General features: G+C 43.9%; 1 protein-coding gene across 1 annotated transcript in view; it reads right to left on the bottom strand.

Annotated features, from left to right (window-relative positions):
- PTPN21 (protein tyrosine phosphatase non-receptor type 21) overlaps nt 1–16,468 on the bottom strand; it is a 51,996-nt gene extending 35,528 nt beyond the window's left edge. Inside the window, exons 1-2 of the mRNA XM_065403679.1 lie at nt 16,289–16,468; nt 1,612–1,781 (exon numbers count right to left, since the gene is read on the bottom strand). Coding sequence (XP_065259751.1) covers nt 1,612–1,781; nt 16,289–16,468 — 350 coding nt within the window. The remainder of the gene's footprint in view (nt 1–1,611; nt 1,782–16,288) is intronic.
- Nucleotides 16,469–27,817: the final 11,349 nt, after the last annotated feature.

Raw genomic sequence — 27,817 nt, 5'->3', positions numbered from 1 at the left:
ATCTAGCTGCCCACAGTATAGGAACACAGAGTTTGCACCTGAACTCAGGTCTCATGCATGGCAGTATATTGCAACATTACTGAGCTATTGCACTAGAAAGTTTACAGCCTCTGTGTCTGCTAAGAATGTCTATATTAGAAATACTGGCAGTTTCATTCCACTGAATTAGAAAACTGCCTAATCGAAGTGAAAGCTTTTAATATTTTGATCTTGCTGAAACAATTCCTGATACATCAACCTGTGGAATCCTATACCAAGCTTAGGACCTAATCCAATACCTGTTAAAGTTGATGGAAATACTCCATGTCTTGGAGTTGGATCAGGCCCTTACAAACCTGGGAAACAACTGAAAAACAGCCCACCGTGCATTTTAACCTTTTATAAAGAAAACAAGCGTACAGCTTTTCCCATGCAAAATGAGAACCAAAGTCAACAGGACTTGTACTGCACCGTATAATATGGTGGAGCTGCAGGATGTATTCTGAGACACCCCACTGCATTAAAGCATAGCAGCCTGTAGTTAATGTTGTGACAGTTCTCAGGGTAACCAGGACTGAGAGTCATCTCGTTACCCCTCTGCCTTCAGTGTGAGGGAGTCTTGCTTGTGCTTAACTGGTTGTCAGCTCCCTGAAAACACAAGCCTATTAGCCACCCAAGCACTCTCATCTGGGCTGATATTCACCATATGAAGAGCTGATCAGTGAACATGCTGAACTGGATTCTCCTTTACAATTAACAGCACTTCCTGGCACTTGTGCCTGTGATCAGTGAATTCACAAAGCAACAGTGGAAATGGATGCACAATTTCCTATCTGATATCCATCTTTATTATCTATAATCACACTATGCCTTAGATGGGACTTTGCAAATATGGTTTATGAATACCAGAGTGTGCTGACAACAGGACAACTTGCCTCTATCAGCTCTTCAGGTAGTAAGTGTTGGATTGGTTTCCTGAAGCAAAGTATTCCTCTGAAAGAAAAGCCTATAATAATTGAAAGGCTGATCGTGCAAGCATGTCTGTGAGTAACTTTACTAGGCTCCAATGGACTCATAAGGTCATTGGGAAAATTCATCTCAAGAGTAACTCCATTATTATATAGCAGGGATCGGCAACCTTTGGCACACTGCCCATCAGGGAAATCTGCTGGCGGGCCGGGCCGGTTTGTTTACCTGCAGCGTCCACAGGTTCGGCCGATTGCAGCTCCCACTGGCCGCAGTTTGCCGTTCCAGGCCAATGGGGGCTGCAGGAAGCGGCAGCCAGCATATCCCTCGGCCCATGCCGCGTCCCGCAGCCCCCATTGGCCTGGAGCGGCGAACCGCGGCCAATGGGAGCTGCGATCGGCCGAACCTGTGGTCGCTGCAGATAAACAAACCGTCCTGGCCCGCCAGCAGATTTCCTTGACGGGCCGCGTGCCAAAGGTTGCCGATCCCTGTTATATAGTCTAAATACACTAAAAGGATAATAAATGCCACAGTTTGGGCACAGTTTCTGCCTTAAGTCTGCATTTCCATTTTTAAAAAGGTTGGAAATCAGGCAATTATGTCTATTTTAAGAAGATTCATACGTTAGAATGTTAAAAGCTGAATTTAAAAACTTGTGCAGTTTACCTGGTAATCTCCTGCTGAAGCTGAGAAACAGTAGGCACATAAAACACCACTCCAAAATATACCGTCGGCTCCAAAGCATATTTGTCCAGTTGCTTTTTTAGAGGCTTGTCCAAATCTACCCACCGGCGCTGGTTCTGCTTATTGTAATACCACAGACTGAAATAAGTAATCTGAAAAAGAGGGAAGCAATTCAATGATCAAATCATGTCAGTATTGCAATACCAGATAAAGTGCATATATCGTGAACCTGGCACTGTCTCCATCTTCACAAAAGGCTAGAGATACAGGATTAAAAACAGTTTAACACAGCTTTATAAACCTATAGTCTTAGGATTCAAAACTACCAGGAGCATTGAAATATTTTTAACAGTAATAGCATGCCATATTAAATATTTGAAATAACAAAACAAACCCAGGTAGTTGAAGAAAACACTTTTGGTTGCCTAATATATAAATTAACAGCCCTATTCCAAAAACACCACCAGCTTTTATTATTGTGAGCATTCTCGTTGACTTTGATAAGACTATTCACATAAATAAATAATATTCTTGGTAGTAAAAGTTTACATTTCATGATGCAGCATTAACTTCATGATGCAGAATCAGACTCATTCAAATCTAAATTTCACATCATACAAGAAGTGATCAATAATGTCTGATTTGGCAGTCTTTATTCCTGTGAGTAACGATTTCAGAATTGGGTCCTCGATGAGCCCGGACATGGGTATAAAATGTCAATCTAAAAATCAGACAAGCCATCAGTATTTTTATTATAATAGTGATTAATATAAAGCATCAATGTTGTGCATTGGTATCAGTGGCAGTAAGGAATTTCCCCAAGTGGTTTATACACATGCACTGTTATAGATGGTGCAGGTAGAAACACCTATAGACTGCCTAACACTTTTCTTTAAAAGACCACGTTTCCAGTTCCTTATAACTTTGCAATGTTAACTGCCAGGGCTGAAACATCCTATGCCAAGAGTCTGCCTCAAGTTGATTTCCCCCCATCCTCCCCATACTAAAAGGGTCAGTCATTTCTGAGAATGGGAGTAGGAAAAAACGTGTTTGCCCATGTTCAAAGAATATGTAAAACTGTTTCACTGGGAAGCTTTAGAACCTCCATGCTTTGCAGCAGGGACTTGAAATTTGTCCAGGGTGTTGACTTGGTGTCAGAGATGTGCCTTTTGTGGTTGTGCTAATGGATGGGGGACTCACCCAGGATGTGGGAAACCCCCAGTTCAAGCCCCACTTTTCTTGAGGGAGAGAAGTGATTTGAACAGAGATCTGTTACCTCTCAGGCGATTGCTCTAGCCACTGGACTTTAGGATACTCTTATATGGGTCTCCCTCAGTCTCTCCTATTGAAGTTGTTAGTTAACTAACTGAATAACTAAATATTAATTGGGCAAGTGAAGAGTTAAATAACTCTATAACCTAATAGATAGGGCAGTGGCTCTCAACCTTTCCAGATGACTGTACCCCTTTCAAGAATCCGAATTCTCATGTACCCCCAAGTTTCACCTCACTTAAAAACTTACAAAATCAGACAAAAATACAAAAGTGTCACAGCACACTATTACTGAAAAATTGCTTACTCTCTCATTTTTACCATAGAAATATAAAATAAATCAACTGGAATATAAATATTGTACTTACATTTCAGTGTATAGTATGCAGAGCAATATAAACAAATCATTGTCTATGAAATTTTAGTTTGCATTAACTTTGTTAGTGCTTTTATGTAGCCTGTTGTAAAACTAGGCAAATATCTAGATGAGTTGATGTACCCCCTGGAAGACCTTTTAGTACCCCCAGGGATACATGTACCCCTGGTTGAGAACCACTGAGTTAGGGCACTCACCTGAGAAGTGGCTGATCCCTGTTCAAATCCCTTCTCCCCCTCAGAAGGAGGGGGGACTTGAATCCAGGATCTCCCACATCTTGGGTGAGTACACTATCGACTGACTAGGCTAAAGCTTATCAAGAAAGTCCTCCTCCCCCAACTGTTTTGTTCCTGGCCCCTCATGGAATTTAGGAATGCCTATCTTCCCTGGTTCTTGGATCACTAGCAGAGATCGATGCCACACTGCAGCCTACTTTAAGAGCCTCTCTCTGTGACAGGACTGCGGTTTGCACACACCCCTGCGGTCAGCATCTCCCATTGGCTAGCTTAGTCGGCTCCCTGCATAGTATGCTGGCTTTGCGGATTGCAGTAAGAGATGCCTCTCTCCCCCCATTCATTGTACAGGGTGCCTAGGTGCCTAATTCAGGCTTTGCAGATTGCAGTGATATTCTGTGATTTTCTAGGGATCTAAAAGTCAGGGGCTGCGATGCTCAGAATCATAATGCCTAAGTCCCTTTGTGGGTCTGGATGTAAGGTACTAGGATGAAAGCACCCTAGAAAAACTCAGGAAGATGATAATTTTGGGTTCAGTGCAGTGTTTGGATGGTGTGCAATAAACACCACACAGGGACAAAGCCACACACTGAATGAAGAGGATAAAAAAAAGTATTGAACAGCTACCCATTGAATGACCCCATCAATGTCCATTGGGCACTGAATGAGGCATGGATCCTATGAAAAAAAGTGTTGATGATCATGTAATTAAAGGGCTTTTCTATACAAACAGCTAGACCGTAGCAAGTGGGGATGTGAAAGTGCCCCGCATTAGCCTAGAGCGGACTAAAAGTCCGTGTGCACCCTGCAGATGCGCATAGGCTTTGACGGAGACTCACATCAGCAAGGTACATAAAGACAGGTAGTGTGCTGCAAGCTAGTGTGGGGTAGAGTCACAGCCCAGCTTGCCATGGTCTAATTGTTTGTATAGACATGCTCGCTGACTACATACTATAATGTGCACACACAAGGAGCAGAATTAAAGTTACATGGGCAACCTTAATTATAGCATTTCCTAACTTCTGACTGTTAGAATTTGCTACTTAACAGCCTTTTATGTAAAATTACATTAAAACAAAGTAAGGTAGGTGAACTACAGGAATACAACTACAATAATGTAGACTCATACCTCAATTAAAGTTGAAGTATAGGCCAAAAGCTGCCAGATCGCACCTGCTGCTGTGAAAAGCTTGTGTATGTAAGCCTATTCTTACTACTGGTCCAGTCCATCTGCCCAAGTACTAATGCATTTAGCTGGCCTAGCAATTATAGTAACAGCTAGGGGCTGCCACTAATCTTTAGGATCAGTGCAATGTTTAAAGCTGGACATTGAAACCTAGCAGTATTTTGGTCACCACTACTGAACCAATGCAGCCTATTGTCAAAATGTGTGTGTGTGTGTCTGTCTGTGTCCCTATCTCCCCGAATCATATGAACATTCATGAAAACTGACCCAATGGATATATGTGACAATGCCTAGAAAACCATTTGACTTGGTTTGATCTGTAGACTTAATCTAAGTCATGAAAAAGAAAATGGATTGTAATTTAAAGGGGGACGGGGCGGGCCCTTGAGATTTGGGCTAAATATGCCAAAAATTTCAAACCTGTCAGACTCAAAATAAGCACCTAAATCTATATTGAATAAGTATCTTGGTTTTTCGGAGGTGCTGACTGCCTGAAGTTTTCACTCAGTTTCTTTAAAAAGCAGGCCCCTTATGTTGTTGCATAAAGACAGATCGAAGTTATGACCACAAATAAGGAAATGTGTCCACTCTTACTTATGATTGAGTGTAATTGTGTGCATTTAAATAACCTTCCCCGCCCCCCAAATGTTTACACTTGAATGCCCAGAATAAACAGATTAAAGGCAAATAAAACACTATGTGCCAAATCGTGTCTTCTGATTCACATGCAAGCCTTCTTTTGGCTTCAAGGGTAGCATTTGGCCTTATGAATTCTCAGCAGAGGTAGTGCACTCTGGAATACTGGTGATGATTAAAATAGAATCATTTTTTACTCATTGCTAAAAAAGTCTGTTAATAGTAGCACAAGACATTACACAATCCTAAAAAAAGTGACATGACATAATTCTTAAAATATGTTAAGCTTCTGAGATTAACACTGTAGTGAAGTTTGTTTATTATAGCAACTTATTCGTCATTTATCTCCTGGGCAGAAAATCAACCTAGATAAAAAGAACTGTAGAATTTCTACTTAATTACTTTCCAGCTAATTACTTTCTGCATTATAGAAAAGAAATAGCTGGGCTCTTATATAATTGTGGAACCACTGAAAAAAAAATGCATAGTAAAATAAAAGGAACTAATAAAATAGGTCTAGAGGTGAATACTAATATGGAAACCAAAATTTTAGGCGGGAAAAGGTTGCCTCTATCGCCTAGATGCATGCCACCTTGCTTTGAGGCAAACGGACTTCACAAGCTAAGCAGCTGGGTTTGGTCAGTATTTGCATGGGAGACAGCGGAAGAGAGACAGTTCTGATGATATAGTAGGTCGTGATCTACTGTACCTTCTCTGTCAGTAGAATATTCATGGTGCTAAAAGGCAAGGTCTTGTTGGAGGTCGTTCCTTGTACATGAAATATAAACCCGAGGTCTCACTCACTTGATAGTCTCTTAAGAAACCACAGGAAAAACTGAGCTTGAGTCTTAGTGCTCTAGCCAAATTCCAATTCTGGTCATTTCATTCTGCCTACCTCAGTTCCCCCTATAGTGTCAACTGGAAACCATATAGTCTTCCCGTTCTGTCCTAAACTGCCGTGTACTGTTGCTGTTAATCAGCTGCTGCCTTTCATTTAAGTGGTTGGTGAAGAAATCCTTACACATAGTGGGCCAAACTCATCCCTAATTTAATTCCATTGACTTCAATGGGTGAATTAGGCTGAGTTTATATATCAGCTTAAATTTGTAAAGCATTGTGGAATCCTTCAAGATGAAAGCTGCTTTACGGAGGTTATTTATCTTTATTGTGTGGGAGAATACATTTTAGTACAATATCTTGAGGTCACTTCTAGTCTGCGTTTGTGCTGTCTGAAGAGGAACTTATAAAGATAATGCGTCAGTAACTGGAAATGTAAGCTTCCCTCACATGAACTCTGCAACTCTTGCTGTGACCCCAGGATTACATCTTGCCATGATCTCTGGATTTGATTTTACTTCTCAAGAGAATCTAAAGGCAAATATCAAGAAAAGCTTTGTTTCTCAAGACTTTTCAATCCAATTCTGCTGTTGCCTCTGAAGGTTTCTTTAATAGGTACAAGGTGTTATGCTGCTGCAAACATACTAATAACATTATAAATTCCCCATCTGTCAGAAGTCACATAGCTTGGACTACAGACTGTCACGTGTTCTTCTGAGGTTTGATCGTGGTGGCTAATTAGTTATTGCATAAGCAACTTCAACAACCTACTGTATATTTTGTCACATACGAAATGATCAAATATGATATTAAGAGTTCTCATGATGAAAGCTAGAAAAAGGAGCACTCAGTAACTAAGGCCTTATAAATGGATTGGAACAGAAAAGGTGAATGTTATTCTCTAGGTGGCTAAAACAATTGCAAAATTATATTAACTAGAAGGTGCCTGCCTCAAAGATACTATAAATAAATGAGACAACACACCAGACTAATTTTATAGTCTGACCAAGATATATTAGGAGCGGCAATCAGGGGATCTTTACAGTTTTGCAATTTGGACTTTGTTAGAGATATGCAGGGGGAAAAAATCAAAATGGGCAGAATGACATTTTCCTGAAAAATGTGTCTTGAAGATCAAGCCCTTCCCATTACTGTCCATTATTATTATTTAACATTGGCACTACAGAAGTGCCAATAGACCCCAATCAGGATTGAGGGCCCACTGTGCTAAGCATATAGTAAGAGACAGTCCCTGCCCTCAAGGAGCTTACAGTCTAAGAGCATAAGTGACACACCAAGGGTGTTGGTGGATGAACAGTAAAACACATCATATACCTTCCATTAAAAGATATATGAAGTGTCTTGCTCATGCTTTGCACCACTGAATTACCAGACAGTACATAAAGTTTAAGAGCCATATTGTGCTGTCTTGGGGTAAAAGAAAAGGTGACAAAGGACCCAGAAAACTCCACTTATACATTACAAAAAAAACAAAAACAAAGGGAGGATTTAGAGGACCGCACATTAGACAGAGTGCACAGCCTCTAAATCTCATGCATCCCAGGAGTTTGTAGGGAAAGGAAACTCCAATCTTGCAGAATGCCAATGCTTGTGTGGTGCTGTATGCATCTACATGCTGCCCCAATACACTCCAAGGGGGTTACAGACAATAAGTGGAGGCTAACACTACTGGCCGCATGGACCCTGATTCTGAAGTTACTCCCTGTTTGTACTCCAAACCCCCACAGAGCCATGTGCAGAATTGAGTTGAAGTGAGTTCTTCCATAAATGTAAGGGCTGGAGGAGGAGTACTTCCCCGCTTCAGAGACTTCTCCATCCCATTTTCCTTTTATTTGCTTCTCTCCCATTAAAAGGATAAAACAGCTCTAAGTTAACTTGCAACGTCTTCAGTTATGGAGATGGGTTTTTTTAATAGCACAAATTAACTATTAACAAGGAACACTTCTCAATATGAACATTATTTCATACCAAGGATCCCACCTATTCTGGTGAATCTTACATCCCGAGATACTGTAATTGCTGGTATGTAAAGTCTTTCTTCGACTGATATATTCTGTAGCTGGGCTAGCATGAGAGATTAGATTCATTCAGCAGTACATGAAAAACACAATTCCTTGAGTCTGGGGTAAAATAAATATAAGGAACCCAATAAAAGGACTAATTTTTCTGGTGTAATCAATGTTATTGCTGTAACGATTACCTTGAATAAAAGCTGTACACAAACACAATAAAATCAAAAGCAACATTAACACTGAGTACTTTGAAACATTAACTTTGGGAGACCTTTGCTTATAACCAACTTACAAATTCACAAAACGGTTAAAATAATTTCATTTCTAGTTGTCTATGAACAAGAATGACCAGAGCAAGGCCGTGGTCATGGGAATTATGACAATGACTGGAAACAGAAAGCAGTTCTTTCAGAATGTAATTCTTTTTTCTAATCCCCAGATGAATTTTTCCGACTTATTCCAAGATACCTTTCATAAGTATTATTTAAAACAGTTTCTAATAATACCTCAAAGCAAAATATTGAGGGGGTTTTGTTTTGCCACAGTCTCAATTTTGGCATCTGGTCTAATCAAATATCACATAAGGTCTCAAATAGAGCATTCTTTTGCCTTTCCTTGAACTGACATGGCTGCAAGAGTTTTATTTTGAAGGGGAAGATAGGTATGGAGTCACTGGTTGCTGTACCAGAAGCAGATGAGTAGCTAGCAGACAACCAAACATGAAGTAAGTGAGCACATGCAGCAAATAACTGACCAGAACATTACTGTGAGAGAACTCTGATCGCTAATAGAAAACAGCTGTCAAGATGGCTAAAAATTGTAGCTCTTTTTAATATTTATTTCAGGTCACTTTCTCTCTCTGTTCAAAGGGGGAGGACTCATCTCACTTTCTGTCGTCAATTCTGTGCAACACACTCATCCTCAAAATTGTCACAAATAGCTATTCATCAGGTTTTTAATTTCTGGCATTTCTTCACCATACAGAAAGGCAAAAATATTCAACATACCTCAGCTCATATTAATAAACATACTATTGTGCTTCAAAAGAACAGCAAATCCTGTTCTGCAGTCATCCATTACATAAAGGAATGCAGCTGATGCAACATATTGTAGTATAAGTGACTATAAAATTATATTACAATACATAGATTCTGAAAAAGAGAACTACGTGTTATTTTCAGGTTCTGACTTAACCATGAATTCCTTTGCTTTTTTCAGGTTAAGAATCCCTGCCTATCAATCAGTTTTTGAAACAACAACCTTATCTATTTTGTGCTTAGTAAATGAGAACATGAGGACAAATTCTGCACCTACTAAACAGTTATTTTAGATAGTCACTAGAGAAAACCTCCCATTCCCTCAAACTCCTGCATGTAGGGGAATTGCTGATCTATTGGCCTTGCCATAGCTTGCTCTGCCCCCAAATTCATCCTGGGTGATAGCAGATAGTAACAACCCCAGAGCTCCCTGGTGTTGAGTCGTGTCAAACGAATATGCTTTTGGATAGGATCAAATTTGCTATGTTCCTGACAGGTTTTAGTAAAAGAAACACTGATTTCTTCTTGGTTTAAAAAGTTAAACACAGACAATTAAGAGCCTGTATGTTATGCATATTGCTTGTTAGTTCAAAGATCAATGGTTAACAATCAGTAGAAGTAAGTAGTATTGTCTTCCAGCCATGCAGAATGCAGGACTGGGCCCTAACACTTGTCCATCCATCCCAGCCCACCACCCAGTACTGCTCATGTTCAAAGTTTGGTCACGCTTATCCTTTTCTGCTGGGCATGATTGTGTTAGCCAAACCTCATTCATGGGCTTGCCGCAAGGCTCAATCTATCAGTCACTGTGGTTTCTGATATCATTTCTTAGGAGTGTTTTTAATTAGTAGGTCAGTAACAACAACATTGAGACAGTGTTTGTGTAACAGACTAAAACAGCCTTTACCGGGGTATTTATCTGATAAATGAACATTTTTAAAACATTACACTGAATATCAAATATTTTAAAATTTATTTTCTCTGAGGAGGATCAGATATGTTGTAGATATCGGGCAACAAAATTTGACTGTGCACAGTTCAAGTCTCTGAATTCTGCCTCACTGACTTCTGCAGTGTCCTGATCCTTCCTCTCTCCCTCCAGACATAGGGTTGCCAGATGTCCAGTTTTCAACCAGAATGCCCGGTCGAAGAGGGACCCTGGCGGTTCCAGTCAGCACTGCCGTCCAGGCTGTTAAAAGTCCGGTCAGCGGTGCTGCAGGGATAAGGCAGGCTAGTCCCTATCTGTTCTGGCACCACTCTGTGCCCCGGAAGCAGCCAGCAGGTCTGGCTCCTGTGGGGAGGGAGGGGGGAAGGGGAGGGTGGAAATGGGGCTCCACGCGCTGTCCCCACCCTGAGCACTGGCTCTGCACTCCCACTGGCCAGGAACCGCGGCCAATGGGAGCTGCGAGGGTGGTGCCTGTGGCGAGAGCAGTGCACGGAGCCTCCTGGCCCCCACCAAGGAGCCGGACCTGCCCGTCGCTTCTGGGGCGCAGTGCGGTGCCAGGACAGGCAGGGAGTTTGCCTTAGCCCCACTGCACCGCTGACCGAGGTAAGCCCACGCCCCAACCCCAAGCTCCAACCCCTTCCCCAGCCCTGAGCTCCCCCAAACCCAGAGCCCCCTCCTGCACCCCAAACCCCTCGTCCTTGGGCCCACCCCAGAACCCGCACCCCCAGCCAGAGCCCTCACCTCCTGCCCCAGCCCAGAGCCCCCTCCCACACCCTGAACCTCTCATCCCCCGCCCCGCCTCACCCCAGATCCCACACCCTCAGCCCAGAGCCCGCGCCCCCTTCTGCACCCCAACCCCCTGCCTCAACCTGCAGCCCCCTCCCACACTCTGAATCCCTCAGCCCCACCCCCTAGCCTGGAGCCCCCTCCTGCACCCCTCATCCCCAGCCCCACCCCAGAGCCCTCACCCCCTCCCGCACCCCAAACCAGTGAAAATGAGTGAGGGTGGGGGAGAGTGAGCCACCAAGGGAGGGGGAATGTAACAAGCAGGGCCTCAGGGAAGGGGCGGGCCTAGGGTGTTCGGTTTGGTACGATTAGAAAGTTGGCCACCCTGTCCAGACCCAAGATAAATACATGAATAAATAAAGGCATGTGCCACCTTCCAACCCTCTCCAGGAATTTCTCATCAGCTTTTGATAGACTCCCTTGTCACAGTGTTTTCAGAACTTGGGGCCAAATATTCACCTCACTCACACAAATAACTCCAGTGACAACCGACTCTACTTGTGCAAGACCAGCAGGATTTGCCCCTTCATTTTTCATTTTGAAAGAGAAATTTCATAATCATAACGGAAATAAAGAAAAAAAAAATCAAAGAGTTTATTCTTAAAAATTCCCTCAACTTCCTTGAAGACGGTTAATAGCATTAACATTTAAAAGGTGTTTCTGGTTTAGAATGTCTTTTGCTCACATTCGTGCCACAGATGCATGCCATGTGCAAATGTGCATGCAAGTGTGCGTACACACACACAACTTTAATCCTGTTTGCAGTCAACAGCTTCACAACCACAGCACTTGATCCTTTTTCAGTCCCAGTCTTGCAGATCTATCTCTTGTGATAAACAAAGGTCCTAGGTTTTCATTATATCCCCTCTTTTAGCAGCCTCAGGATAGTCTCACTGAAGCACGATTAAGGGCGAATTTAATGAAGGCATGTTTTTGACTTGGCTTCTTGCCCAGGGTCTGTGATTAAGAGAGCGGGATTATATTTATGTTGCCTCTGATTCACATTCTGGGAATACCACAAGATATTCTCAGTAAATTTTTATTATTTTTTTAAGTTTATAACAGGTCAACAGATGAAGTCAACAACAGACTCAAGTCTCCCGATTCCTAGTTCTGTGCTCTAACCAGTACACCATACTACCTTGCTAATATAGAGGCTGGAATTGGTAAACGCCAGTGTCTAGTGATGCACATTATGATTTAAACATTGATATTTTAATGACATTACCTCCATTACAGTTAAAAAATACAGTATTAACACAAAATCCTTAAGCTGTTTCTCAGAATCCTGTATACAGTAAGTAAATAATGCAATGAAGTTAACAGGAAGTGAATGAAAAATTCAGGAATCATACTATTTGACTCTTTGCCCTTTGTAATATATAGATTTTTAAAAAATCTTGTTGCAAAAGGCTTTGTTAAGGTTGCATGCATAATTCAGGCATCATATATGCATATCCCTTATACAATATCTGAACCACTTTCTGATGTTGCTACTTTTCATGGTAGTAACTAACACCCCATTCAACAGGCATGATCTTACAAGGTACTGAACACCCTCAATTCCCATCAATGTTGATGGACTTGAGGGTCCTTAATACATTAATAAATTATCAGTGGCATCTTGCAGAGTGGGTCTGGGTTCCCCTAACCCCAGCCACCGACTCTAGATGTTGTGCAAAGCAACCAGACTCTCGCCGTTGGGTAACATAAGAGTATAGCCACTAGGCGGAACTGCCAGCCTTGTACACAACACCCCCCTGCCCTGACACTCCAGCACCAGGTAAATGGTTTGATAAGTGTGACTAGGTCAGGCAGGGTAGACAGTGCCTATGTGTGATGGAGTACACAAATCCTGCACTGGACAAGAAGAGCATTTATCAACGCAAGCAGCCCTTCCCCACTGTATCTGCAAGGCACCTCAGGCCTGGAGGAAGGGCCTTAATAAAAGAAAATTAAAAAAAAAAAAAAAAGGTCAGGGGGTGGGAAGCCCAGCTCAGTTGGGTGAAGTGCTGCAAGGAGAACAGACCTCCTATCCTCAGCTTTTGGCGAGTGTAGCAGCTAAGGACAAAGCCTGCTTGCATGGCCATGGTGGTCAATCTGAGCCTCCTGAACAGAAGGTGGGCCAGATCCTGAATGGCTGGTTTAGAACTCCTGTCAGTGACTTGCCTGAGGGTGCTGAACTGTGTTACAGACTGCTGGAAGCCCCTTGCAGGAAGATGGCCTGCTGTCAGCTTCCAGTAGTTTGTTTGCTTTCCTTTGTCATGTTGGGTACCTACAAGAGCCCCAGAAGGAGTAGACTCCCCTGGGACTCGGTCAGAGGTTCCCACATCTAGACTTGTGCTGATGACTGCTTAGGACTGAAGCACAGGGCTCTGCCCCACCCCAAAAGGTTGCTGTGGGAGATCAAGCCCATGACACTACCCTTTTGCAAACTAGATATAATAAGATCTCCACCTGCTACTGTAAATTGGCTCTGATTGTCAATTTAGTCTATTTTCAGATATCACCAAACTCCACTAACACACACACTCAACCATCAGCACTAAAGAACAGATACACAGCCTGCTACAGTATAGACTGGCACTATCCCAATAGAACTACTTTTGTAGTATTTTTTCCCTCCGGCACAATATAGCCTGGTGAGAACACAAGACAATGAATTAATAACTGCTGCAGAAAAGTATGTGGTATATTAAATTTTGAAGAATAAAAGTTTAAAAAGACAACTGATGGCAAACTACAAGAAGGCAGATGGAAGTTAATGGATCCCACAGTAAGCAAGTGCTGATAACCCCAGTACAAATCATTGACTTTTCTTAGGTTTATCAAAACATTTTTAATACAGAATACGAGGCCATTTCTGCAAACATTTGCTATTGTATAATGCTTAATACCATGAGCAGTTCTAAAGTAATTAATGCTGTGCACAACAGTAACTGTCTGCAGGACTGAGCCCGATATTTGTTTGCTCAATAGTTATTGAAGCTACTTGAAATTGGAAATTCAATATTTTGGAAAAATCAACAAGTTATTAATTAACTAAACAGAGTAATCCTATAGCCTTTCCAGCTTGCTCTTCTATTTTTGTTGTGTACTGCAGTCTGGGGGTTTGTCTCTGTTTGTCTCTTATACAAAGCAGTATTCAGAGGCATCTCTTTTCTAGTACTACGGTGCAACATATACCCATTTTTGTCTTGTACATTTTCTAGTTTATATTTTGTTCCCCCCCCCCCGCCCCCAAACAAAAAGTCAGATGAGTGCAGTACAAAATACACAATACATGGATACAGCAAGGAGTTGGACTGGGATATGTGCCAATTTCCAAATTGTGTCAACAGCATCCAGCCCTTGGGGTCAAATTCATCTCTCCTACCACCAGACTGAAACTAATGGAGTTACAACAATAATAAATGTCTCCCTTTAAAAAGAGATCTGTGTGAACAAAGGTTCTACTTAGGTAAGGATTCTATAAGCCCAGTTTCACAATTCAGCACTTCAGGTGTAAATAAATCAAAATACAAAAGAGGGAACATCATCAGATTTGTGTGGGACAGAGGTAAATCTGAGTTACTAGAGAGTTCTCCAAAATGTTTAACCTTCTTTTCAAAACTAATTTGTGTATGCAAATACTCTGACTTTTAGTTGAAGTCAAGCATCTGCACCTGGCCAACTATGCATTTAATGGGCCATCTGCTAGCTCAACTATCTAGCTCAGCAGTTCTCAAACTGTGGGTCACAACCCCATTTTAATGCGGTTACCAAGGCTGACATTAGACTTGCTAGGGCCCGTGGCCGAAGCCCAAGCCCCACTGCCCAGGGCCAGGGTCAAAGCCGGAGGGCTTCAGCCCTGGGTGGCAGGGCTCAGATGACAGACCCCCTGCCTGGGGCTGAAGCCCTTGGGCTTCGGCCCCCCACCTGGGGCAGTGGGGCTCAGGCTTTGGGCCCCCCCGCCCAGGGGACGTCAGGCTTGTGCAGGCTCAGGTCTTGGTCCCTCCTCCTGGGGTCATGTAGTAATTTTTGTTGTCAGAAGGGGGCCGCAGGGCAATGAAATTTGAGAACTCCTGGTCTAGCTTATACATACCATGAGCGTATTTGCACATACCCAGTCCACAGTACATGTATTAGCGCTGGCATGGGCGGTGGGTCGCATAGGCTGGGAGAAACTTTGCCTCCCTAAACACCCAGGCGTGACCCCACCCCCTGCCGTGATGCTCCCTGCATGCGGTTCCAGTCCTCTGGCTCCAACCCCCCAGTGCTCCGCTCCACCCGCCTTCCTGCACTCCGGAGCTGAGGAGGCTGCAGCCAGCAACTGCCCAACCCCACTCTCCTGGCTGGGGAGGCTGGGGCCGCGCCTCCCGCGCTCAGAAGTGGGGAGGCTGGGGCCGCGCCCCTGCCCTCCTGGCATTCCTTTGGGGCTGGGGGAGTAGCCGTGGGACTAGGCTGGTGGCCGCGGTGGTGTTGGGAGGAGGGCGCAGCGGCACCTCTGGTGGGGGGTGGGATGGAAGGGGCGGGGCCTCGGACAGAACAGTCGGGGATGGGGACTAACCTCCCCGAGCCGGCGGTTCACGCGCCCACCCATGAGCACTGGTGCTTTTTTGCACAGCACCAGTGCCCTGAGACCCCACTCATTCAAATACATGAAAGAAGTGGTTCTTTAAGAAAGAGGTAAGCTCTATAAACTGATTAAAAGGGGAAAAAATAAGATTCTAAATTAACACCTGCCTCCAAATCGCCCACTACTTCCTGTATCCCTCTGTTATGATCTATTCAGGCAGGAATGGTCATTACCTGTCTTAAACTCTGACAATATTCGCAGCACTGTACAAGAAGTGACAACTATTGTCCTTTTGGCCAGCACTTTAGGCTTGTGGGCTGAAACATGGTGCATTGCTGCTGTCCACATCCCATTCTCTAGTCTAACCCTACAACATAAATTGTGAGACTGGATTTTGAAGCCATCCAAGTTGCACTGTGGATCAGAGCATTCACAATTGAAGGAACATGCTGGGGTGGCTGGTACAGGAGAGAATTTGGTAAAGTAGCATAGTTATCTAAAACAGTGGTTCCAACCTGGCATCAACGGACTATGTCTAAGGGGTCCATAAAAGGTTGTCATTATCACAGAACAGTGGTTCTCAACCAGGGGTCTGCAGACTATGTCTAAGATTCCAAAGGGGTCCACGCCACCATTCAAAATTTTTTAGGGGTCCACAAACGAAAAAAGGTTAAAAACCACTGGTCTAAAATGATAGGGAATCACTGTAGTGGGTAACCTCTTTAAAGGGATGGCTAGAGAAGTTGCCAATTTTCTTACCTCCCGCAGTTCGAGTCTCTGAGCCACAGCCTCCAGACTTTCCTGGCCAGTGCTCTCCACAGAAAGAGTGAACTCCACAAATTCATTGTTGAGCAGCTGGATGCGGGCCACCAAGCAGCTCTTGCTGGACACTGTGTAACGTCGAGTTCGTTTCAATTTGAGCCCAAAAGGTAACGGCATCTTTCCCCACAGACGGTGATGAAAAGCTATCACCACGCTGGAAAATGAAGGGAAGTAGCAGTCTTCTCCCAAGCAATAAGGAGTCCTGAAGTATCCTGCCAATCAACCAGCAGCGGCAGTAGCAGCCATTAAAGAAGAGCAGGTCCTCCACCAAGCTCTAACTGGAGGGAGTTTTCACAGCAGCTCTAACAAGGAGAAGGGAGAGAGTCCAGAAGTGATTTACCTGAAAGGGGAATTGGAAACATAGGAAATCCACAAACAAACTTACATTTTCTAAATCTACATGTAACAGAGGGGTAGCCGTGTTAGTCTGAATCTGTACAAAGCAACAGAGGGTCCTGTGGCACCTTTAAGACTAACAGAAGTATTGGAGCATAAGCTTTCGTGGGTGAATGCCCACTTCATCAGAAGTGGGCATTCACCCACGAAAGCTTATGCTCCAATACTTCTGTTAGTCTTAAAGGTGCCACAGGACCCTCTGTTGCTAAATCTACATGGTTAACGATTTTCTCCTCCTCCGAGAGAGAGGTGTATGGTCTACAACAGTGAAACAGGAACAAAGATTCCTGGTTTGCAACGGACTCTTGGAATGACCTTTGGTAAGTCACAACTTCTTGATGGCTCTGTCTTAGTCATCTGCCAAATAGTGTAATGAAATTTAACCAAAAGCATTTGTCCACATCCCATTTGACATGCTTTAAAGATAAAACAAAGGCTCTAAAATGGCTAGGTATTTCATAAACTGGATCAATACTTGGATGAGACACCTTTAGGAAAAACGTAGGTGCTTCAAGTAATTGGGAAGGAGAGTCACTAGGTGGCACTGTTTTCTCCAACTCAGGACTAAAACCAGTATTGTCCTAGGAGCACCATGCTATTGGAGGCTCTGTCTTGGACAAAATGCAGAACCAAAACATAGAGGCATTAGAGATGCCACAGTTTGGGGTGTCATGTGGTGGTGGGTTTTTTGGTTTGGAGCTGGGGTGAGGGAATCCTAGCCAGATTCCCATTCAGTTCATTATATTCCAACTCTTGTTTCCCCCTGCAGTTTGTTAGCTACAATATTCTTTATTTCCTGTGCTAAACAGCTGTACTGTGCTTCAGGTTGCTAGTACTTGCCATAGTGTCCTCCCCTCCACCTCACCAGAGGGGACTACCTTTCAGTGGTGGTTGAAGCAATTCTTTTCTAAATCTTCTCAAAGAGTTTTCTTCCAGGAAACCTATAAACCCTAACAATTTCCTTGACACCATCCATTGCTCCATGTCTCCCACAAACAATTTTCATGCTACCTCCTAAGCGCAGAAAGCCGTCCATAAATAAGTCTGGAAACCTCTCTCAAGTACTTTTTCACAGACCACTCCTTATAATAAACTGCACATCATTATTACAACTATTGACTGTTTAGAAAATGTGCCTGCATAATGGAAGTGAAGGTATCAACATTTTCTAAAAGACTATTATTCTCTATGCAGCGATTACTATGTTTCATAGACATAAATAGTTTGGATCAGGGGTCGGCAACGTTCGGCACGCGGCTCGCCAGGGTAAGCACCCTGGCGGGCCGGGCCAGTTTTATTTACCTGCTGACGCGGCAGGTTCGGCCCATCGCGGCCCCCACTGGCCGCGGTTCGCCGTCCCGGGCTAATGGGGGCGGCGAGAAGCCACGGCCAGCACATCGCACGCCCGCGCCGCTTCTCGCCGCCCCCATTGGCCCGGGACGGCGAACCGCGGCCAGTGGGGGCCGCGATCGGCCGAACCTGCCGCGTCAGCAGGTAAATAAAACTGGCCCGGCCTGCCAGGGTGCTTACCCTGGCGAGCCGCGTACCGAACGTTGCCGACCCCTGGTTTGGATAATTAGTAAGGTTTATAAAGTGTTTTGAGATCCATTCTGATGGAAATTGCTACACAAAGGCAGGCTTCACATAGTAAATTGCTGACATCTAATCACATTCCTGGGGAGGAGAAAACCAAACATTAATCTTGAAACTACCAGCCCAAGGTAAACAACACACAGCACGGACACGCTGATTACCTGAGCCTGTGGCTTTAAGGGGTTTGTTTGGTTTCATTCCCCCTCTGCTACGACTAGCCCCACTAGGTTGGTGACTAGCAGCTGCTTGGTATCAGGCTCTGAGGACCCTCTGGATGAGCTCACATCTGAAAGGTCTCTGGCTGCTGACACAGAGCAGCCCCGTCCAGAGGGAGGGAGCGAGCGAGCCCATTTCCAGGGAGGGCTGAAGGGGCTCGGAACCCGGGCTGCCAAAGGGAGGCTCCCCGGCCCAGACTCTGAGCACCGGGCAGCCGAAGCATCAGGCCCGTCGCCCACGGGAGCTTCTTGACATGTCAGGGACTGGTTAATCCGGAGAGGCCACCCAGAGCCCTCCTCACCTACAAGGAGAAGGTGAGGGAGGGGAGCATTTAAAGGGACGGTGCCCGCTTTAGTTAGGCCTCCAGCTGAGCTCCCCTTTAACCTTGTGCATTGTTATCGGGACACGTAGGGCTGATTCCTCCAGTGCAATTTATTTTTCCTATTATGTTTGGTTTTGCTGGGAGTGACATTCCTGGCCTCTAGGTCATGGCGATGATGTCATCAGGTGCTTGATGCCACACATCTAGCTTATTTATTTTTTTGGTCCCCTCTAGTTTCCCAGTAGCTTTGTTTCAACACTTAAAACTTCAGGAGGAGGAGGGTCAGCTTTTATATAAACAAACCTGCAAACGTCCCTTTTAATGAAGGGTTAGGGTTTTTTTTTTTTTTAAATGCAAATTCATATCCACCTTAACTTAAAAGGTTTTATTAAAAAAAAAGTTAGAGAGGAAATATTATTGGAGCTATTAAATAGGGAATTTTTAAAAGTAATGTTACTCCAGCAGTGTTTAAAACCTAGAAAAGCAGGACAGAATGAGAGTGAATTACAGATAAAGAAAACAAATGAAATATGTGTCTATGAACAGGAGAATATTAACTCTGTACCTATGCAAATAGGGATTCTATAGTGATCAAAACATATGCCTAGCTTCAGTGTTACCAGAACCTAGCCTTGAAGGCACTAATTACTATACTATGGAATTTAATAATTAACCCAATCATCAATGAAACCCCAGACTGCTGCAGGCAACATGTTCTGCAACATTAACAATAATAGAAGTTATTAAATGTCTGCTCTAGCACAGTAGTTAAGGACCTGTCAGTATTTACCATCAAGTCTTATTTTTCAGTGATGGTGTAGCCTGGCAGCAAATATTTACTGTGGGCAAAACCATAACATACAAGTTTTTCAAATCATGTACACTGTTTTGCCTGCAAACTATTACACTTGATTTCTCTCTTCTATGGTTAGGAAAGAATCAAACATCAACTCCTTGTTTCCAAAGTCTTCCAAATAACATTTCTTCAGACTAGCATGTGTTAGTATTATATTTTTTAAATGTATTGACTTTGATTTCTGAGAAGACTCCCCTTACAATTTGTTAAATCAAATACCTTATTTATATTTCCAGAATAAGGATCAATTTTGATGGGGGAGGCAGACTCCTAATGCACCTCTCTTTTAGTCCCTTAAAATGTATAAATAAAATACTCAAATTAGATACAGATTATCTTTATTATGGATCATTCTGGCTCAATCAAGGAAAATTCATAAACTCACACAGAGCTCCATGTTCCCTTTTGTTAGGCACCCATGGAGGGGAATAAAGGTAGGCAAGAAGGGACAGATGACCCCCTGACACAGAGAGAGTGAGGGGAAGGAGCACCTCAGTGACCTACTTAACTTCCCACATCAGGAAACCTTCCATGTCCTTTTTGCATGGTCATGCGTCTAATGATTTGGAATAGGTTGTGCCACTCTATGCAACATACTTGACCCAGCTACTGGCAAATTTCTATAGAAGTCTGTGCAGTAATTAAGGTAGGCTAGATCAGAGACTGTCTCCCTGTATGCATATGCAATACCTAACAAAATTCTAGGTACTATTAGAATACAAATCATAATGGATGGAATTAGATTTCCCTGCAGAGCCTAGGGTGACGTGAGGTTTCCAGGCTTTCCTGTTTGCTCTGCACATTGATCCACGTAGTCCTACTACATAACAATAGCGTGCAGGGAAGGTTCCACAGACTGAACCTTGCAGAGTTTCCTGCATACTGAGGGCAGAATCCCCCAGTGCATTTATTCCTGGCAGTGAAACTTGTGGATCACTCACCGAGCTCGCTTTCCTCTGCCTTGGTATTGAACAGGTTGTATATCAGATTATGCTCTTTTCTCTGATCCCTGTAGTACCAAAGACAAAAACCAAATTATGGAGCTTTTTGTCATAACTTTAAATCTGTTTTAAAAGTTTTAAAGGGGTACAATTAAACATGAAAGGCTTTCAATCTTTTTAGCTCTAAGGAGTCTTTAAAAAAAAAAAAAAAAAAAGCACCCAAATAACACCTATACATCTCACTAGCTCCAGAGCGACTGACAAATGAAATTTAATGAGAGTGTCAGGTTGCCTGGATTCTCATTGCTTTAGTTATTTTTTGACAAAACTAGATGTATGCATAGGAGGGAATTTTAAATAAGACTTGGTGGTCCATTAAATGGGAAGAATTTTCAAAACATGCCAGGTCCATTCTTAAGGCCATATTGTATTCTCTGCATGTTTCCCTAGTGATGACAAACGAAGGAAAATTTACCAAAAAATATAGTTTAGATAAAGTGAAAATTACTTATGAGGCATGCTTACTTCACTTTTTAAAATGATTCTTAGGCACACTATAGTGAAATAAAATAGTTACACTTATTTAATTAGTAATCCATATCCTTCACTAAATCAAACACATAGCCCCTGACATATTGTAAAATACAATTGTATTGAACAACTAAGAACATTTGAGGAATAATGTTCAGGAGTAATTCAATAACTTATTGCTGGCCAAGCACAATTCTTGCAAATAGTGCAGTATTGTTTTCATTTACCAGCTGTCATTTTGCGCTACCATCTGCTGTCATATTTGTCTCAGGCATTATTTCAAACATGTGTATCTATACTAAAAGAACAGGAGTACTTGTGGCACCTTAGAGACTAACAAATTTATTTGAGCATAAGCTTTCGTGGGCTACAGCCCACTTCTTATGTAGCCCACGAAAGCTTATGCTCAAATAAATTTGTTAGTCTCTAAGGTGCCACAAATACTCCTGTTCTTTTTGCGGATCCAGACTAACCCGGCTGCTACTCTGAAACCTGTATCTACACTGTTATGGGGCTATTTTTGCAAAAAGAAAACTGCGCCAAAGTGCCAACACTTGTAAATCCAATCAACTCTGCTGAAATTACAAGTCTTTATTTGGCAGGCCTAGAATTTTCATACCACAGCCAAAAAAAGAATTTCACTTGCTAAATTGTATACATCCATCCATACATGCATGCTGCACATATAGTTTTAGATAAGAATTTAGCCCAATCTGGCTATGAACCAAACAGAATTACCAAGGATTTGAATATCTTCCTTCTTTATCCATGCCTCCTAAATCCTCTCCGATAATTAGCTTTCATTTAACTTTGTAAAGCATTTCATCATATAGTTTGCACGAATGACAGTATGCAACATAAAACTGGAAAGCAGGGAGGAGAAATGAGGCTCCCGCTATTTCAAGTATTGAAACGTATTTTATAAATATGGGGCAAAGCCTAAAAGCAAAATCACTTCCCTCGCCTTGTTACACTTTTACCAATCAATCAATCAATCACTGGTATTACTTACTCCTGGGACTAACTGTAAGAGTAAAGGCAAAATGTGCACATCACAAACTTCCTCTGCTACCCGGAGCGAAGAGGCCCCGAAAGTTACACTGACCTCACCTCTACAGGCTGCTTTTATTTATCTTAAAAGGAAATGCCTGAAACTGTGTAACCTGAACGAACAAACAAACAAACCAGAGGGACAGAACACGTTATTTCCAACAGCGCCCGTTGCATTACCTGCTGCAGTGAGCCAAAGACACCGCGTCCCCCTTCCCACATCTTTAGCTGTGAAACCTCATCAGCAGCGCTGAGTTCTTCCCCTGAAGCCGCCTCATCTAAATTCCTGGGAAACGGACTTATTGTGCTCCCCTTACATGAAACAGCTGCTAGCTCCGCTCACCCGCCTTCTTCTCAGATCACTCGTAGTGAAAACACGCCTCACTTCCTGTCTCAAAGCCCGTGCCCTGGATATCATTCCACTGGGTAAAGAGTCAGGGACTGGGAGGGGAACAATATTGCAGCCAAATAAACCTGCAGCAGCAGCCGCCAGCTTTGCAGACACCTTTCATGTGACCAAGGATATTGTGCTGCTCGAGCACAAAATGTGTTCGCTGGAATATTTCAAATCATCTCTCTGCATTTCATTTCTTTTCCTGGAGGCGTTCCCCTGGCTCGATCCATGCGGAAGGATACGATGAAAGATTAAAGCGAAGCCCCTATGCTGTAGGCCATTACCTCAGCGAGTTGGAATGCCTGGCAGGGAGAATGTCAGCAATGGGACAGCTGCTTCTCTGGCTACCGGGGCATTACAGAAATAGGGACTTACAACAAACAGCAGGCAATCCTTTCTTTTTTTAATCATATGATCATGTATTTGATGCCTTTCCAATTAAAGAAAAGCTTCTTTCAAATCTACTGGTCTTATTTATACCTCGCCTGGACATATTTTTAAGCTTTCATTTGAATTAGGTTTATGTATTATATAAAGTAGCCGTTGTGCATTATTTTAAGGTCTATGACTTAAAACAAAAGTGATTGTGGAGTACCAGCCCTTATCCAGATGCTTTCTCAGCAGCAGCAGCAGCACTACTGAAATACAAAATTGATTAGGTAGAATTCTCAGCCAAAAACCCCCATTGAAGTCAACAGAAATTTTGTAATTAATAAGAACTGTCAGATCAGGCACTAAGTGAGGACTAATTAGTTCATGTTTATAAAGCATTTAACCGAAGAAAAGCCTTGTATAAATGTTAAGGATCCCTCCTCAGTTTGTTGGTAATGGAATGGTCTTCATTGTTGTGGGGGCAGATGAAAGCAGTGGCACTGACTTAAAGGGGGACAAGGAAGGGGATGGAATCAAACATAATAAGTGAATACTGATTCATTATCAGAAAATGTCAGTTATACAATCTTAACTCTTCCCCCCACGCTCTAGGCAGGTTTAACTACAGGTCAACTAGGTAAGCAGTAGCAGGGGGTAGCCGTGTTAGTCTGTATCTACAAAAACAACAAAGAGTCTGGTGGCACCTTAAAGACTAACAGATTTATTTGGGCATAAGCTTTCGAAGTGAGGTTTTTACCCACGAAAGCTTATGCCCAAATAAATCTGTTAGTCTTTAAGGTGCCACCAGACTCCTTGTTGTTTTTGTAGGTAAGCAGTAGGTAACTCAGCAGAACACTAACCTGTGTGCGACAACAAAATATAGGTAATATTTGTACTATGTGAGCAGGGCGGATTTGATTTAAATCACTAGTCAGGAAGACTCAGTCATGGTTTTCTACATAAAAGTGCATTCTTGTTGGTTGTTATGATCTTAATACAGATTCTTCACAGCTCAGAGATAGATGGTACACACTATACATTTTTAAACAGTGATTTATTTTGAAAACTTTTCAGATTAGTTTTACAGCTATATCAGAAAATGAATGAGTGTTTGGTTATTTCATTTACCAAAGGTAATTGAAGCAGATAGTTATGAAGTCATTGAGAGGTGATCTATCTCCAGTTCAACAGGTTAATCATTAATATTTGGAGGATTTTCTTGCCATGCTGTATTAGGAGGAGAACATCACCAGACAGACATTTACATTGTTTTATTTAACTAAAACAACAACGTCAAGTCTTCTGGGGTTTTTTTTCTTCAGCAGCAAACATATAATATTTTAACAAAACAAGCATATGTCCCTCACTTCTCACGTTTATCTCCAGACCTCTTCTCCTTGTCCAGATTTATTCCGCCCCCAACAATCTTCTATTCATTGAACTTTTTGAAACTTTGCACTTTTAGAGAGAGGTAAGGGATTGACCCTGTGTACACAAATTTGCAGAGGGACAATAGAGTTGAGGTCTGCTGCTAGTCACCAACCTAGTGGGGCTAGTCGTAACAGAGGGGGAATGAAACCAAACAAACCCCTTAAAGCCACAGACTCAGGTAATCAGCGTGTCCGTGCTGTGTGTTGTTTACCTTGGGCTGGTAGTTTCAAGATTAATATTTGGTTTTCTCCTCCCCAGGAATGTGATTAGATGTCAGCAATTTACTATGTGAAGCCTGCCTTTGTGTAGCAATTTCCATCAGAATGGATCTCAAAATACTTTATAAACCTTACTAATTATCCAAACCAGGGGTCGGCAACGTTCGGCACGCTGCTCACCAGGGTAAGCACCCTGGCGGGCCGGGCCAGTTTTATTTACCTGCTGACGCGGCAGGTTCGGCTGATCGCGGCCCCCACTGGCCGCGGTTCGCCGTCCCGGGCCAATGGGGGCGGCGAGAAGCGGCGCGGGCGAGCGATGTGCTGGCCATGGCTTCTCGCCGCCCCCATTGGCCCGGGACGGCGAACCGCGGCCAGTGGGGGCCGCGATGGGCCGAACCTGCCGCGTCAGCAGGTAAATAAAACTGGCCTGGCCCGCCAGGGTGCTTACCCTGGCGAGCCGCGTGCCGAACATTGCCAACCCCTGATCTATACAGAAGCCTGTGGAACCCTGTAAGATTGGGTCCCTAATCCATGAACGATTGGAACTCATTTACAAAACTTTTCTTAAACGTTACATGAATATATTGTCTCATACTATAGCATTAGAATTTATAATCCCTATTCCATGATGAGATATCTTTGAGCTATAATGTATCTTAATTAAAACTATCTTTAGATAGGTTTTTTTCCTCAAAAAGCATTTTATCAAAAAAATACAATTTAAATTTAAAAAATCCAATTTTTTTTTTAAATCATTGATTTTTATCCACCCTGTATGTGAGGAACTGCTCTTGAGTTATTTCTTCACTGTGTTAGGCCCAAACATGGTTTCTATCACAGTTTCTTTTCATTCTGAGCACAATTTATTTTCCCACCTATCTTAATGCTACTGAGCCATATTTATGATGATCACTGCAAGCCATATATTCCAAGTTAAAAAAATAGATTGAGGGATTTTATGTTGAGAGTAAATATCAGTAACAAGTGTAAAAAATTACAGGAATGTTCCAAATATCCAAAAAATATGCAGTTAAACTTAAGCTTAAAAGACATCTCAACAAGTTAAGGTGTAGAACAGAGGTGGGCAAACTACGGCCTGCCCGGCCCTTGAGCTCCCAACCGGGGAGGCTAGACCCTGGCCCCTCCCCTGCTGTCCTTCCTCCCCCGCAGCCTCAGCTCGCCGTGCCGCCAGTGCTCTGGGCGGCGGGGCTGCGAGCTCCTGCCGGGCAGCATGGCTGTGAGAGCCACAGGTGTAGTGTATTAAATTGCTCCCCATAGGAATGTGCTACGTACGGTGTACTACTTAGGGCTGCAGTCCTGGTGCTCTGAGAGGCATGGTAAGGGGGCGGAGGGCGGGGAGGTCAGATAAAGGGCAGGAGGTCCCAGGGGACAGTCAGGGGACAGGGAGTAGGGGATGGTTGGATAGGCGTGGGCATCTCGGGGGGCCTGTCAGTGGGTGGGGGTGTGGATAGGGTTCGGGGCAGTCAGGGGCAGGGAGCAGAGGAGGTTGGATAGAGGATGGGGTCCTAGGGGGGTGGTTAGGGGTGGGGGGTCCCCGGAGGGGGTGGTCAGGGGACAAGGAGCAGGGGGGGTTGGATGGGTCGTGGGTTCTGAGGGGGCAGTCAAGGGGTGGGAAGTGGGAGGATAGGGGGCACGGGGCCAGGCTGTTTGAGGAGGCACAGCCTTCCCTACCCGGCCCTCCATACAGTTTCGGAACCCTGATGTGGCCCTCAGGCCAAAAAGTTTGCCCACCCCGGGTATAGAAACACGCTATTAAAGCATCCAAATAACTGTAACTTGGTAGCCATACCATGCAATAATCATTCAATTATATTTAATGCAATTTAGTGATTTGGTCCCTCCCAGATTACATTATACTGATCTTTAAAGGTATGTTTCCATATGTGCTGGAACAATTTTTATAATGGGGGTGCTGAAAGCCATTAAACAAACTGCAAACCTGAAAATGATGGAAACCACTTCAAACATCTTTCCACCCCTAGTTCCAGCATCTCTGTATGTTCCCCCCCCCTTTTTTCTTCCCTAACGGTGTCAACTACAGGACACAGCTAAGGTTATTTGATGCCTCCGTAATAGTATTATCAACACAACACGTTGCAGCACTATGTCTGGATGAACACCACCACCCCCGCCCCCCCCGTTTAAGTCCGTGTAACTGGGAGTGATTGCCCCTGGCTCCAGGCGATTGAGAGATCCCACACATTTTATCTGTTATGTCTCCTTCCTAAATCCTGCTTTCAGTGTGATCCTGCCCTGAAGTTGCATCTCTGAGGATGCTCTTAGCTCCCTAATTTTTCATCTCTGTGTATTTGTGCATTTTACACTAAGGGGCATGCACCCAGCTCAGCAGCCCACATTTCCACCTTTCCTCCTGAGAGCCCTGTGTAATGTTTCTTTTGGGTTCCCTAGGAAGGACTCCTCATGCCCCACTTCTCCGCCTCTCCCATCGTTCTTCTGTCACGTCCCCACCCGTGCTGCTTTCTGTGTTGCCCCCACTCTCTTTTTTGCTAAGAAACCAAGTTTGGCAAGCACTCAGGACAGCGGCAGCTTCACTGTTGTGAATGTGCATGCTCCTGTCTCTGATGCATGCGCATTAATAGATGTAGACTAGCTCTGGGTGGGGGGGTTGGACCCGTGTGTGGTACCCTGTGCCCTTGTCCCCGCCGGACTGGCACAGGCTCTGTAGTCAGGTGTAATTCAGGCCCCAGGGACCCTTAGCCAAGCCCCCTTCCTCCCCATCCCGTCCTTGGGCATGTGAGGGGCCGGGCTCTCCTGGGAGGTCCCAGCCCAGGACACACCTTGATCCGGTTGGGTTCCCTCCAGTGAGCAACGTGGCCTGTGGGCTGCGCTGGCACCTAAGGGTAGCGGTCTGGGGCTACTTCCCAATGCTGACCCCGGGCAGTGGTCTAGTTGCGCCTTCCCTGGCTGGCTTAGAATGAACTGGCATCGTCCCATCCAGCCTCTCCGGGCTTGCTCCATCCTTGGTGGAGCTGGTGCAATGGCAGCAGGGCAGCTGGGTACGTTGCCTAAGCAGGGCATGGTGGTTAAATGCAGGAATTCACGGTACCCCGTTTCTGTCGATTTGGTGTCCCTGCCTGACTCCAAGGTTTGTAGCGTTGCCAAAC

Source organism: Emys orbicularis, chromosome 4, assembly GCF_028017835.1.
Source record: "Emys orbicularis isolate rEmyOrb1 chromosome 4, rEmyOrb1.hap1, whole genome shotgun sequence".
Taxonomy (NCBI): Eukaryota; Metazoa; Chordata; order Testudines; family Emydidae; genus Emys; species Emys orbicularis.
The sequence above is the reverse complement of the archived record's forward strand: the minus strand, read 5'-3'. Positions and strand labels throughout refer to the sequence as shown.